The following is a 14605-nucleotide window of genomic DNA, read 5'->3' on the forward strand; positions in this document are numbered from 1 at the left end:
TGTTCTTGTCGACCTACAATGGTTGTGTTTCTAGATTTATATAGCAGAGAGAGCTCAAGTTTCTTATTTATCATTTGTTTCTCTGTTATGTAAGCTCACCTCGTATCTTCTTCAAAGATGGTTCTTGTTCATGCATTGCTTGGATTAGAGATGAGGTTTTTAGAACCTGATAGAAGTTCAAAACCTTGTTTGAATAATGAAATGAGCCTCACTTCACGTCAGCACGAGGAGCCTTTGTGCTATATGTTATGAATTGCTGGTTCGTTACAAGAGCAGTAAATTTGTTACAATAAACAAAATACAAAGTCGAGTCCTTAACAACAGGAGGATTTTGATCTTTATCACGAGGTTTTGTTGGGTGTTGAGATGAGGGAAATATGGTCAAAGTAGCAGCCAAAAAGTTCGACATTCAGAAACAATTCAGCCGGATGTAATGATTCAGAATTCAAAAAAAAAAAAATCAGAAAATTCATCAAAAAAAGATTTTCCTAAAATATTTATGAATTTATTTATTTAAACATAAATATAGGAGAGGCAAAAGTAACAAATGTCAGCAAAAACATCACTGCTAGCGATAAATTTGTAACAGAATTCTTTGAAAACTATTAATGGAATTATACATCAATAAATCATAAAGTTCATGCATAATTTGAGAATAATTGAATCATTCTGGATCGAGTTGTTTTTGGAGAATAATTTGGAGATCATTTGATCGAGAGAAAAATCGATTGCAGGAATTTCTCAATGGCGCAGAAAACTTGCAACTGTGGTCAAATGAGGCTCCTGAGATGGCAAACCTCATGTACCCCTGCAAGTGAAACTTGGTGCAGGTGTCAGCGAAGTTGAGCTCGTCACAGAGAAATTTGAAGAAGACCAAGTGTTATGTGCTTTTTTCGGGCATAGAAGATGGGATTGGCAGAAAGATAAGTCGCACCGTTGCATAGGAGAGGGTGGAGGATAAAAATCAAATTCAAGGAGCAAGCTATGAATTCACATTAATTCAGCTGCAGGATTAGTGAGTGCCTTATACTCAGCTTCAATACTTGATTAAGCAACAGTTAGCTGCTTACGAGAACTCGGAGAGATTAAATTGGGAACTAGAGAAATTGCATAACTACTAATTCAGGAATGCCCAGCTGGGCAGCCGGCCCAATCAACATCGGAAAAGATACTTAGGATATGTTTAGTTGGAGGAGTTTCCTTCCTATTTTCATTCCAAGGGAGAATAGAAATATTGCCTCAATCTTACAAAATCTAATTCGCTCTCCTCCTAATATTTAAATCTTGATCCACCATATTTATTAAAAAAATAATTTTTCAAATATATTTATCTATTTAATTGATTTTTCAAAAATACTTTTCTATTTAATTGATTTCTCCAATTTTGATAATGATATGGTCATTTCGATTCCTATTCTAATCCATTCTGATTTTAGTTGCAAATCAAATGTAGAAGAGTTGATCGGAAACATAGTCGAGCATATATCGACAGACATGAATGATGGCAAAAAATTGATACCAAGCCATGTCAATCTTGAAATATTGGAAAGCTCCAATTACGTTGCTATATTCTGTGAGACTCGTAAGAGGATCACCATAATGCTGTAGAGGTCGTCGTAGGTGTGTAGCTCTAGGTTTGGCTTCAAGCATATGAGTGTGAGATAAAACTACAATATATATGCATTGCGAAAGGGGAAGAATTCCCTAGGTCTACGGGCTATTGGTCTTCAGAAAGAAAAAAAAAATCTATAGTGTATGCGAGGCCCAATAGTCCCACATCAGAAAGAATCGTACCATAAAAAAACTCGCGTAGATTATTGGAGACATGATGAGGATATTCTGAATGTACATCTTCGAGAGTCTGATGCATATAGACTTTCTCATCCAAAAAATCGTGCAAAAAGGCATTCTAAATATGAATTTGGCCAGCAGTTGTTGGTGTGAGAACGGGGCTGCAGATATCCCCGTACTCGACACCAGATTTTCGGTGAAATACTGAGGCAATTACCTTATATCGATCTATGATCCCATCAGGGATTCGTTTGAGTTTAAAATCCCACTTGCAACCTACAACATTCATACGCCGGCAAGAAGACACTAAGTTCCAATACCATTACGGAGGAGTGCATCAAATTCCTCATTCATGGCCTGACGCCAAGATGGATTGAGTAACAGCTACATTTTGGCTCTTTTCATCAAGAGAAACATCGAGAGCATGTCGAGCTCGGACATGAAATTCTGCGAATAATCTTTAGTTTAGAGAGAAATTGCTCGATATTCTCCACCCCAATCTGACTGCAAGGAGTCTTCATGGGTTTCTCAAACAAGTTTTCGACATGGGACTTGAAACGCAGAAAAGAAGAAAATGCGGCATCTTTGCTTGGTTATAAATAAATCCACGTAAATATACTGAAGTCATCCATGAATGAAATATAATATCAAAAATCAGCAGATGATAAAAGAGGTGAAGGACCCCATAAGTCTGCATGTACCAATGCTGAAGGAGATGAATAAATTGGTGTGCTGCAATAAGCGAGATGACCCAAAGGCCGATGCAAGCCACTCTTCCATAGGTGCTCGTCCTCCAATAAACGCAACCTTAGCATGTGAGTCGGCATCAATGAGTGGTATAGCTCACTTACCAACATATCTTGGTATATTATGCTTCTATTTACCTATCTATCTATCTATTTATCTATTTATTTTTATAATTTAGTTATATTTTAGCTCCTACTTATTTTAAGTTATGCTAAAAAATGCATCTTAAAAGTTGGGTGGTTTTTGAGAAAATAAGCTTAGATGAACCTAATCTCTAGATTCGGTGGCATTGCCAGAGCTGAATCTGTTATTTCTGGAGCTCTAAAATGATTTATTTTTCTTCCGAACCACCACCCCCTGATTTTCTGAAAGTTAACTTTGATAGTACTATTTTAAACAACTGTCGGTTGTCAGGTGGAGCAAGTTTTATTACTAAGAGTGCGAATAGTGCAACAATGGCGACAGAAAATGTCAGATTATCTTTGATAGTAGTGTTTTAAACAACAAACGGATAGAGCAAGTTTTGTTACTAGGAGTGCAAGTGGTGCGGCAATAGCGACAGAAAGTGTCGGATTATTTGATACTACGATTCTTACACCTGAACATGCTGAATGAAAAGGCATAGTATATGTAACTAAAATTTCAAGAGCGTCTCGTATTATTCTGAACTGCAAATTGGATGGTGGCATATGTTGATGATCATACAGGATCTACTTTGGAGACGATGGTAAGAGATATATATTTCTTATGATCTGTCAGACATTTTATTTTCAAATGCTTACAAATATATTTACTCTAGATTATTTTAATAATTCCAGTTTATTCCAAAAAAAAAAGTGCAAAATAACTATTATGCTTTTTAATGTTATACAAAAAATTAATGATATATATTATAATCAACAAGCAAGTCGTGTGTCTAAAACATATATCTTTTTCCAACAAAAAATAACTTTATCTGAATAACAAGTAATAAAAACTTGAGGAAAGGCTTGAATTTTTGACTTCATAGGTCTTGAAAATGGGATAATAGGAACAATTATTTACTAAAGTTTGCATTATATATTAGAATAGACTTACAATGTATAGCTTTAGAAATAACAAAATCAACTCAGGCGATATCACCAACCTTGCGAGGCGCCGCGGCACAAATTTTGCCGGCTTTGGCTCAGGTTTTGACGATATCGCCGCAGGCCGGTCTTCGTCCGGCCATGGACAGATGGAACCCGACCCAAACCCAGCAAAATTCCTACCCTACCTGTACCTCCCGGCAAGCTCTAAACCTTGAGGGTAGGAATCAAATGAGGAGATCATTTCTAGCTCTGCCTCTACAAGCAGAGATACGACTCCACTGCTGAAATGGCCAAAAGTCCACTCTCCCACAAGTGTGATCAGCCTGGAAACACAAATTCTTTCAGCCATTTCACCAGAGAGGACGGTGCCTACAAGTGGAACACCATTCTGAGAGGCTTCCTGGAGAGAAATGACCCAAAGAAAGCCATCCTTGGGTTTGCCCATATGAGGAGGAGAGGGATCAAAGCGGACAGCTATGCCCTTCTGTTTGTGATCAAGGCCTGTGGCCTCATCATGCCAGGAGTTTTTGAGGGGAAACAGATGCATGCCCAGGCTCTAAAATTGGGTTTTGGATCAGAGGTTGTGACACAGACTGCTCTTCTCAGGATGTACTGTCTGTTTGGAGATCTCCTGGCTGCGCAGAAAGTCTTCGATGAAACTCCTCAGAGGGACATCATTCAATGGAATGCTCTCATTTCTATATTTGCTCAGAGAGATCACCCCAACATAGCAATTCGAGCAGCCCGTGCTATGGTAAATGAGAATGTGAGACCTGATGAAGTGACGGTAGTCAGCATCGTCTCTGCCTGCACTCGGCTGAAAGCTTTAGAACATGGAAAACAAGTGCATGGCTATGCGACGAAAAACCTTTCGGGATTCGACGCCTTTGTTCGCAATGCTTTGATCAATATGTATGCGCAATGCGGATGCTTATCGAATGCACATCATGTTTTTGAGAAGATGAGCTGCAGAAATGTAGTTTCATGGACTTCGATAATCAATGGTTATGGTGAAAATGGCCGCCCGAGCGAAGCGCTGGCTCTGTTTAAAGAAATGGAGACTGCAGGGGTTAGACCTGATGAAGTAACTGTGTTAGCAGTGGTTTCTATGTGCACAAAATTGGGAAGCTCAGAGATCGGCGAATGGATCGATGAATATGTCAAGAAGAATGGGTTTCAGGAGAACATAAACATTATGAATGCACTCATTGACATGCATAGCAAATGTGGGAACATAGAGAAGGCGTGTCAGATATTTGATCAGATGACAGAGAGGACTCTGATATCATGGACCGCAATAATACAAGGACTGGCGATGCATGGTTATGGTGTGGCTGCCCTTGTTCGGTTCTCTCAGATGCAGAGGGAAGGATTCAAGCCGGATGATATTGTTTTTCTAAGTGTTATGAATGCATGTAGTCATGCTGGTCTAGTGGTGGAGGGGAAGCAGTGTTTTGAGTCCATGGCAGAGGAGCATGGTATGACACCTAGCATAGAACACTGGGGAAGTATGGTGGACTTGCTATGCAGAGCAGGGTTACTAGGTGAGGCGTTTCAGTTTTTAGTAAGCATGCCTGTGAAACCGGATGCTGTGATATGGCGCACATTGATAGGAGCATGTAGAGATCAAGGAAACATAAGTTTAGCAAGACAAGTGATGGATTATGTACTTGATTTGGAACCAGAACATAGTGGAAATTATATATTGAAATCAAATTTGCATGCAGTGGTTGGGGATTGGGACGGCGTCCATGAAGTAAGAAATGACATGGGATTCAGAGAAGTTACTACTAAGAGAGATCCTGCTCATAGTTATATTGAAGCCCAACACAATGTAATATAGTTTGAGTTACTTCATTCCTTCATTCTGTATCAGTGATAATGTTATATGAATCAGTGCAAGTACAAATTAGCACCAATTTTTCCATTTGATAATAGTGACACTAAAACATATTGTATGAAGTATACATATCATTACCTGAATTTATTTGTTCGAAGTATGGTACAACAAAAATTTTCCTTCTTCCCATGCAATACACTCATTCATGGCAGGAACAACCCTGACCCATGTAATTCATTTTTCAAGAATGAATTCTTGGATTTCTATTCCAGTATGACGGGCACCACCTTGTATTCTTAACATGACATTGTCTCCAACTTTTAGCGAGGTTACTGGAATTGCTGTCTTTGTAGTCTTGTCTACTGAAAAAGCAAGGTTCACAGAATGGATTGAAGAAAGGAAAGCAAAAGGAAGTTTGCTATAGGAAAAACCAGAAAGAGAGAGGAAAGAACCTTCATATGGGCACACTAAGCCAACAGTTTCTGCATTCTGTAGAAAGATGCTGTAGGTCTCATGACCTGAGTTCTCCTGCAAATCAATATCAACAGGACTTTAAAAACTAATCTAGCATACGTTCGATTAGCTTTTCTTTAATCTTTCACAGTTTGTACATCACCACCTTCTTGTCGAGATGAACAAGTTATTAATGGTCTGAGGAAGACCCATTTTGTCATATGAACTACTTGCATGTTTTTGGTAACTAACAGAACTTTGGGATTTCTTTTCCTAAAATAACTCATGTTGCAGTTGACAGCAATTCTATATTTTATATGAAAATAACAACATATAGACCAATCTTGTTTTTTCTCCCTTTATATATGATAAAATATAAGCACACTATGAAGTTCATAGATCATAAACTTGCAACATTGGCATGTAATACAAATCCTCAGGATCTCTAATGAACCAAGCATGCTTTCATTTCCAAAGACTAGATATATTCACTTAAAAAATTGGGGGAAGCAGTACAAACCTTTGCCTCTACAAGGATAAGTGGTCTTGATTCTATTTTCACACGCCCCACAATTGCTGTCCGTTGCAAACCACTTTGGTCAACCACTATTACCTCTTTCCCTGCCTGCAACTCTGATAGGTAGCAAGTCTTTCCCCCTGGAACTGCAACATAGGCATGCACTGGCCCCTACAGAAACAGGAAAAAAATTAACATGTGCATGCCAAGAGGACCTAAATATTCAATCTCAAATTCTCAGTAAAGTCTTAAAAAAATTATTATTTAATTTTTCATTTAATTCAGCATTTGCATCACTGGTTTTGTTGATGGTTATGCTGCTCTTCTTTTGCCTTCAGCATGGTGAATTTGCAAATAGTCTTTAGTTCAGGGACATGCAAAAAAAACAAGCTTTTAATAACCTGTAAAGATTTCTAAAATCCAAGATGGCCAGAGCAATTAGTAGTCTAAAAGTGGGGGAAAAGTTGGTTCCATACAATCTTGAAGTGAGTGAACTTTCTTTAGAGAACATTTCACAGAGAGATGAATGGAAGGGAGAAAAATCTCCAAGACAGCTGTTTCTTTTTCTTTCTTTTTTTTTGATGACGAGGGTAGGCAGCCGTTTCCATCTTCACGATACCAGAATTTCCATGAGAGGTTCTAATTGTAACCACCGCCACAATGAAAATACTTACCGCATTCACCCGGAAGGGCCTGCTAGCAATGTAATTTGACTCTAAGCATTCTGAGTGGACCAAGAAAAGTCCTCTAGCAAAAGAACCAACCTACAAAGGGAATCAATGCTACACCAATGAACATTGTAAGGAAATTCAATACGATTTTGTGTCACTTAGCAGGAAGAATTAGTCAAATATGTCAAAATATAACACAGACCAGAAGGCCTTCACCCGGTTGCATAAGACTGCAAAGATCAACACACACCCGATCGCCCATTCCAACTACTTCTACCCGTGTAACAGTGGCTTTGGTCAATGCCAACAGATTCCTTACTTCATTTCTTCTGTCAAAATAATCCTGATATCAACCAAAATATGGGAAAAAAACTAATATCAAATAATTGTGATTAAATTAAAAAGCATGAAGGAAAATGATGGTAGTTTGTAAGCTAGAACATGGTTGAAAGCATATGCTACATGTTTACAGACGGTAGATTATAGAATATCATGTGCTACATAGGAGGAAAAGAGAGAATAATTAAAATGCGTAATCTCTGGGAACAGGCCACAGACACATGGAGAGCTAGAAGCAGTGGATAAACTCGATCACTTCTTGAGGCCAAAATAAATTACTCCATAAATGCAACTTATGTAATCAAATGCTGCAAATTGTCCAAGGAAGCCTTTCATGACATGGCTGCACAAGGGAATCCTGATATGCACTACAAAATCAACTATTTATGATAAACAAAGTAATAGCAAAAGCTTTAAAAGCAAAACCCAGAAATGCATCTGAATGAACAGCAAAAGAAAGGGTTTTTCGGCACCGGGGGTGGGGGGGTGATCATGATATCTGCCAAGTTCAATTTGGCTTTCTCTTGTGTTAGGGTTTTTCATAAGAAAAAAAGAAATAGCAGTAGAAGGTACGGATTATGACATCCAAAATGCTCCTAATTGCAATTCATAATAGAGAAAATAGTTAAGGACAAGAACATTTGAAATTTTCTGCCAATAAGGAAAACAGATTATATAATTACAGCTGTATCTATCACATTAGCAATGGTATAATTAGTAAAATCTAAGAGCATACCTTTAGTTTGAGAATTTCCCCAATTTCTTCAACTTTCAAGACAACACCATCAAGACCTTGCTCTAAGGCCTACAAATAAGTACAATTTAAATGGTTTTAGGAAGATATCTCAAATAACAAAGCCACAAATTTCGCCAAAAAAATAACCGTTTACATTTTGTATGTTATTAAGTTTCCTCTATAGTTTTAAGCAAAATGTTTAGAGTCACCTCAAGAAATACTTGGGCTTCAGATGAAGCCATTGAAACTGCAAGTACAGCCCTCTTACAGCCTTGGAACGCTGCAACCATATTCTCTGCAGGTATAACCTATGAAATGCACAATCATCATTGACTAAAGATAGAAAAGGAAAGCAAATAATTTATATAAAAAACAAAGTATTATTCCTCAAATACCACTTAAAACAGCTTCTTTTAATTCATAAGCTTACATTAATCACGGTGGAAAGAGAGAAACAAACAGAACATGGTTCTGTTTACATACTTAAGGAAATTAAGAATCACAACTGAAATTAGTGGAATGATCTGAAAAACCAATATGGCAAGGACATTTAACCATTGTGGCTAATTCCTACTTTAGAAAATAACGAAGCAAATGAACTAGGGAAAAGAATAATAGATGCAGTATTTTGTTGGCCTGAATTAAGAATAGGTATCACAAAAGATAATATAATGAATATACGGGTGGAAGATGTACCAGCAGTAATATTTTCACCACTAAAGACATTAAGGGATGAGCGACAACTGATATAGAAAATTATTGTCGGGCTGACTGTTTCCAGCTGAGTTGGCTCCTACCCCAATGCCAAGTATCAATTCATTTTCCTTTCTCACTACACACTTCTTGGATGATTCAACAATTCATAACTAAAATGAGATCCAGCCACTCCCAAATGGGGTGCACCAAAAATCGAGGTGAATACCAATTTGTCTAATATGACATTTTATATTATGAGATAGTTAGAAACATGGAGGACGAACTCAAACCTGCCATTCTCCCGGGAAAGTTATAACTGCATTATCTGCCTGCTTGTCATCTGATTGGAGTAGTGCTAGTTCTTGTGGAGAAGAAACATCATAGAATGTGGCAACTCTTCTACCATGCGCATCAGACAGCTCTGAGCCTTCAATAAAGAGAGGATGTATCAACGCAATAGCTGCACAAATACCAATGCCCAAGCATTACAATCAAATATCAAAAATAGAGAGGTATATTAAGCCCAATAAGCTCTATAACATCTGGTTAAGCTACAATTTTTTACACTGCTTTATTATAATTTATTTAACTCTGCAGAGCACACAGACTAAATATTGCATTTTTAAGCACAGAGTTACCACGTCTCCTCAAGCAATCATTAGTAATATCAGACTAAGTAAGAATGGTTTTGAATCATCAAGCTAGTTCTACTTAGAAGAAGAAGAAGGAAGGGAAGGAAAAAAAAAACAACCATGTTCACTCATCTAACAATCAAATAGAATTATTGGGTACATCATAATGAAACTGATGCAACAAAATTTAGAAATTATAATTGAAACGAATGAAATGAAACATAAAACTAGTTTTTTTGAGCTTACAAGACCACTCATTTCCAATCGATCAAGGAATCATAATATAATAAGATGAAAGCACTGCAAGTATGCTTAACAGAAAATTTACTAAGTGCAGCTATTTAGCCATGGAGCCATCAACAAGCGCAACATGAAGGCAAATTACATGACAAATTAAAACAAAGGCGAAAAGCCAATCTTCTAACTTCCTTATTAGCTTACATGACCACTCATTTGCGAGTTCTTTGGATCGGGGTTCCGAGCCAAAGATGAAAGTGCTCCATCCTCTCTCGACTGCTGCCGTCATCACCTGCCTGCTCTCAGTCCACACCCACACAAGCTTCGATCGCTCATGTCGATCCAAAACGACGGAAGATGACATCGAGACGCGAGAATTCACGGGAAGCACGGCTGAACTAGTGCCAACATGGATTAAAGAACAGAAACACCCTAAAATTATAATAAATGCTCGTGCAATGGATTAGATTATCAAACTTAAAATGCAACCAAAAATCCGAACTTTAATGGAATCCGTACTCAAAAAACAATTTTTACGGGTTCTCCGGGAAAATCAATGAGGAAAAATTACATTGCTAGCCTTTATATCAAAAAAAAATGGAGAACGAAAGGGAGATTGATTTATAAATAAAAAAGAAAGAGCCGTAAGCGTATGAACAAATTTGCAATCCAGACAGAGGGGGGGGGGGAGAGAGAGAGAGAGAGAGAGAGAGAGAGAGAGAGAGAGAGAGAGAGAGGAGGGAGGAGAACCTCGTCGGAGAGAAGGGAGCGGCGCCGGTGGGCTGGGGATTTTGGCCGGGACGAAGGATAGGAGGGCCATGGAATTCTTTATCAAGGAGGATTGTTAAGGAGACCCAGGGTCGTATTAGCCCACAGAGAAACCTCGGCTGTCCGAGTTCCATTAAGGTGGGCCCAAAGTGGCGGTGGGGCCCTAATCTCTGGGTGTGGACACTGGAGAGATACCTCACGCGCTAGATTGTTTGTTTTTTAAGGCTCTTTTTCTTATTTCAATTTATAGCTAAACTTATTCTGTGTATACAAAATAATCTTTTGGACTCCAAATTTGATAGCTTTGTTTTTCCCCCTTATTTCTTCTTCTTCTTCTTCCTTTTTTCTTTTTTCTTTTTTCTTTTTTTTTCTTTCTTTTTTTTTTTTTTTTTTTTTTTTTTTTTTACCGGCCCCTCACACCAACGTAGACGAGTACAATCAAAAAAAATCATAAAACAAGAGTTGGCTAAGCGAGTAGGGCACGTCCGCCTGGTTCAACCAAAAGAAATTCTTTTGAATGTTGCGCTACGTAAGAGGCTACCTAATCAGCAGCTGTGTTAGCCTTCCGATATACATGCGTGGTCCTGAAGGAGCCACAGTCCCATGCCATCTTCTATGTCATGCAGCAAGGAGTGCCCATCCAACTCAGAGAGTCGTCCGTAGATTTTCTCGGCCTCGTGAAGAAGAGTCCCTCCCATGCCGCCTGTAGCTCCACTCCAATAATAGAGGTGTCGAAGATCTGTCGATTGCTAGCTACCACAAATCTGAAGTGGTGATCATAGCTGTGTCCCCTTCTTTTCCCCCTAATATAAGCAATTTCAGCGGTTGGTTTTAATTCAAAAAAGAAAAGGCCGTTGGTCACTGAAATCAAGGAACTTTTGTGGGCTTAAGACCATCTGGCTATGCTTTTTGTTGGTTCAAAACCATGTTGTAAACGTCGCAAGCTTCACCATGTTGCATAAGTAATGTCACACCACCTTATAAATATCAGGGGCCACCCTTGTCAAATGGCCCACTACTAACTTCTGTAAATACTTTTAAATCACCAAAAAAAGAAGAAGAAGAAAGAACATCTTGTAAGCCTTCATAGTCAACTTTAATCATATTAGATGCTAATCTATTGTAGTATTAAGCTTAAAACAACTCTTGCTGTTGGTGAAGCTCCACTTAGGATATCATCCGTCTCCACAATGCATGTAAACTTGGTGTTCCATTTAATATTCTTTGTACTATCAACACCTTCCATAGTTCCATCAATGTTTCTATGGCTCCAGACCAACTTTACCCGCAATACTTTGGCTGCAACCCCAATCAACAAACCTTCAGTAAGTGGTTGATATAAACATAGAGAAATTCTGGCTGACTTGTAATGGTGTTAAAGAAATGGTTGATCGATTCTGGAGCTCTAGTGGTTACAAACAGAGTTGTCGAACTGTTGTTGAAGGCTACTAAATGGGCTCTTCTTAATTGGAATAAGTAAAAAATTGGGAACCTTTCTTCTTCCTGACCGTGCACTGGCGATAACATTATGAGATTAGCATCTAATTCAAAGATTTATCAACACAACCATTCCAACGAATGATGCAAAAGAACCAAAACAATCCACAATCACCATATGTTTGTTAACTTGCTTCCCTAAAAGCAGGGGCCTAAGGAAATGGTAGTTCGCAGCTGAAACAAATTAAAAACCACACTCCTGATTTCACACAGAACCATCCATGAAACTCAACACCAAAACCTTATTAGATAACTTTGAAAAAGCAAGCAAAATATAGCTTACCTTCCCCTCAACCTCACTTCTATTTGACCGAAAATTTATACAACATATAGTGCTTATAAACCTCCCCAGGGCTATAAATCTCACGAGGGAACTGAGGGTGATTTACTGCATCAGGGAAGTTCTGAGTCTCCAAGCATAGTCCATCATGCTGCTTGTAGTAATGGCCACCCTTCCCCTTCTCATCCTTTAAGAAATTTCCAGTGTAGAACTGCACCCCAGGCTGGTTGGTCCACAGCTCAAGCACCCTTCCTGACTCGCAGTCCTCCACAATTGCCACCTTCCTCACCCCCTGCACGTCTGTAGGTGCATCCAATACATAGTTTATGTCATACCCTCCCGGGACGTGATCGATCCGGCTAGCAACTGTCATGGGCTCTCTGAAGTCATATGGAGTCCCTGCAACTGGTTCAATTTCACCAGTTGGAATGAGATTCTTGTCCACTGGGGTGATGTGGGAGGCAAAGATTTGAACAGAATGCTTCAGGATTGTGCCACTGTCATGACCTCCAAGATTCCAGTACGAGTGTTGGGCCAAATTCACCGGCGTCGGCTTGTTTCTCGGCACTGCACGCATCGATACGCTGAGCACGTAGTCGTAGTCGATTTTGTAGGTCACAAATACATCAAGATCACCAGGAAAGCCTGTTTCAGTGCTTCAAAGGAGACAATTATGTTAAGAGAGAACATTTAAAACTCATGCATTATAGTTTATTACTTGAGCTCTAGCTAAGAATCTAACTTAAAAGTAATGATGATGATTATTTTCATCAACTTACATTCAGTAAAGAAGAATATCATTCTCTGAAGACTGGAGAATAGTTATGACACAGAGAACAACATCATATATCTGACTTATTCGAGCTATGAAGAGAACCTTCCGATTTTATAGACCATATGTAATTCAACTCTATCATATGTACTATACATCAAATGGAATTATAGTAGAGACCAAAAGGAAGCGATTTAAATTTATATTGAGTCAGAAGAAGGGCATACCTTGTTCTCCATCAAAGCTGTGATAGTAGAACGTGATGTAAGGGAATTCACCATCTACTCTTTCTCTAACTGTCCAAATGACCTGATTGAATCCTCTATGTCCACCTTGTGGAGGAGTGAGAAGTAATAAATTAATATATGGGACGACGAAGTATACGTTGATTTGTGTTGAAATAGATGCAAGAATTGTACTACCATGAAGAGTGTTATTCCCATCATTGGGGAATAGCTTGTAGACGGTTCCATTTATAGAGAATCGTGCATCTGCAATCCTATTAGCAACTCGCCCGACCAAAGCTCCAAAATAAGTTGTTTCATTCTGATGGAAATAAGGGGGGGAAATGAAAAGGAGAATTAAGGCTTCAGAAGTGATCAAAATGATCGGAAGCACTTTGAAATACCAGTGACTTCAAACCACATAGTTTTAATTTCCTAGTTAAGCACTGCTATCAAATAGAAGGACATAAAAGAGAATGAAACCATGCTAAAGATTCAATGGTGGAATTTAAATAATAATGAATTTAATAGGGCGTATATTTGTATATAATAGTCTCTGAAGGAGTCGAGAAGAAATAACTTCTGCTTCCTAAGACTTATGGCTAATAATACAAGAACATTACATATAGAGAACATATAACTTTTTAATATATCATGTTCATGGAGAGAAACTATATAATTTGACATAACAATCTTCTTAGTTGAATATTGGAATTATAGCCATCTAGATAATGCAGGCATCATCTGTTCAATATTATACAAGAACAACCCCACCCAACGCAACCAAAAAAACACTCAATGAATAAAAAGAGGCATACCAAAAGCTTTTACCACAAGGATGAAGAAAGGAGAAAGAAAGACTCACAACGTAAGAACCGATCTTGTCATAGCCAAGAACAACATCATTCAATTTTCCTGCAAAGGAGAAGAAAGGGATTTACAACAACCATAAAAAAAAATTAAAAAAAAAAAGCACATCTTTTAACCTAAAATTTTCAACCTTTGGAATCGGGTAGAATGACTGAGATGATAGTTGCACCCCAGTTGGTGACCTTCACGGAGAAGTCTCCTCTCTTGAGCTCATATATCCCCACCGTCTTCCTTGAAGCTCCAACGGAGACTCCCATCAAAGCCAAGAGCAAAAAAAAGGCGCACAAAAGTGTGTTCCTCGCCATGGCTGTGGGGGCGGCACAAAGAGGCCGGCTTATCTTCTCGTATATATAAGAACCGTGGAATTCTTTTATTGAAGAGAAGCTATATATAGAGAGAAATAATGGTATGGTTGTTCCGAAAAAAATTGCGATAAGAACAAATCTCTAACTATTCGGCCGGTAA

The 14605-nt window shown here is 38.4% G+C and overlaps 2 protein-coding genes and 1 pseudogene across 11 annotated transcripts; 1 reads left to right on the forward strand and 2 right to left on the reverse strand.

The window, feature by feature from the left end:
• Positions 1 to 3577: 3577 nt before the first annotated feature.
• On the reverse strand, positions 3578 to 10588 carry LOC103722696 (3-dehydroquinate synthase). Of its 9 annotated transcripts, none has more exons than XR_015987081.1 (11): positions 10480 to 10562; positions 9934 to 10127; positions 9151 to 9320; positions 8374 to 8472; positions 8165 to 8233; positions 7292 to 7432; positions 7093 to 7182; positions 6422 to 6589; positions 5901 to 5976; positions 5587 to 5810; positions 3578 to 4650 (listed from the first exon to the last, which is right to left on the reverse strand). XR_015987081.1 is itself a non-coding variant. In XM_088721772.1 (10 exons), exons 1-10 carry the CDS (start codon positions 10547 to 10549, stop codon positions 5683 to 5685), a joined length of 1167 nt encoding a protein of 388 aa, XP_088577898.1. In that variant the 5' UTR covers positions 10550 to 10588; the 3' UTR covers positions 5562 to 5682. The 9 variants fall into 9 exon arrangements, 7 of the variants coding, with proteins under 7 accessions (XP_088577898.1, XP_008811564.1, XP_088577897.1 ...); XR_015987079.1 differs by having other exon boundaries at positions 4517 to 4650; positions 9934 to 10161; XM_088721772.1 differs by lacking the exon at positions 3578 to 4650 and having other exon boundaries at positions 5562 to 5810; positions 9151 to 9287; positions 9934 to 10122; positions 10480 to 10588.
• LOC103722710 (pentatricopeptide repeat-containing protein At1g08070, chloroplastic pseudogene) lies at positions 3895 to 5527 on the forward strand (annotated as a pseudogene). The gene has a single exon (XR_015987077.1). The product of XR_015987077.1 is annotated as a pentatricopeptide repeat-containing protein At1g08070, chloroplastic pseudogene (transcript).
• An 813-nt stretch (positions 10589 to 11401) lies between the features above and the next one.
• Positions 11402 to 14605, reverse strand: LOC103722698 (uncharacterized). The gene is made up of 5 exons (XM_008813347.6): positions 14271 to 14605; positions 14136 to 14185; positions 13469 to 13592; positions 13274 to 13378; positions 11402 to 12919 (listed from the first exon to the last, which is right to left on the reverse strand). The coding sequence occupies exons 1-5, from the start codon at positions 14443 to 14445 to the stop codon at positions 12297 to 12299; spliced, it is 1077 nt and encodes a 358-aa protein (XP_008811569.3). The 5' UTR covers positions 14446 to 14605; the 3' UTR covers positions 11402 to 12296.

Source organism: Phoenix dactylifera, chromosome 5 (assembly GCF_051530095.1).
Source record: "Phoenix dactylifera cultivar Ajwa chromosome 5, Ajwa_hap1_PhDact_Kaust_v1.1, whole genome shotgun sequence".
Taxonomy (NCBI): domain Eukaryota; kingdom Viridiplantae; phylum Streptophyta; class Magnoliopsida; order Arecales; family Arecaceae; genus Phoenix; species Phoenix dactylifera.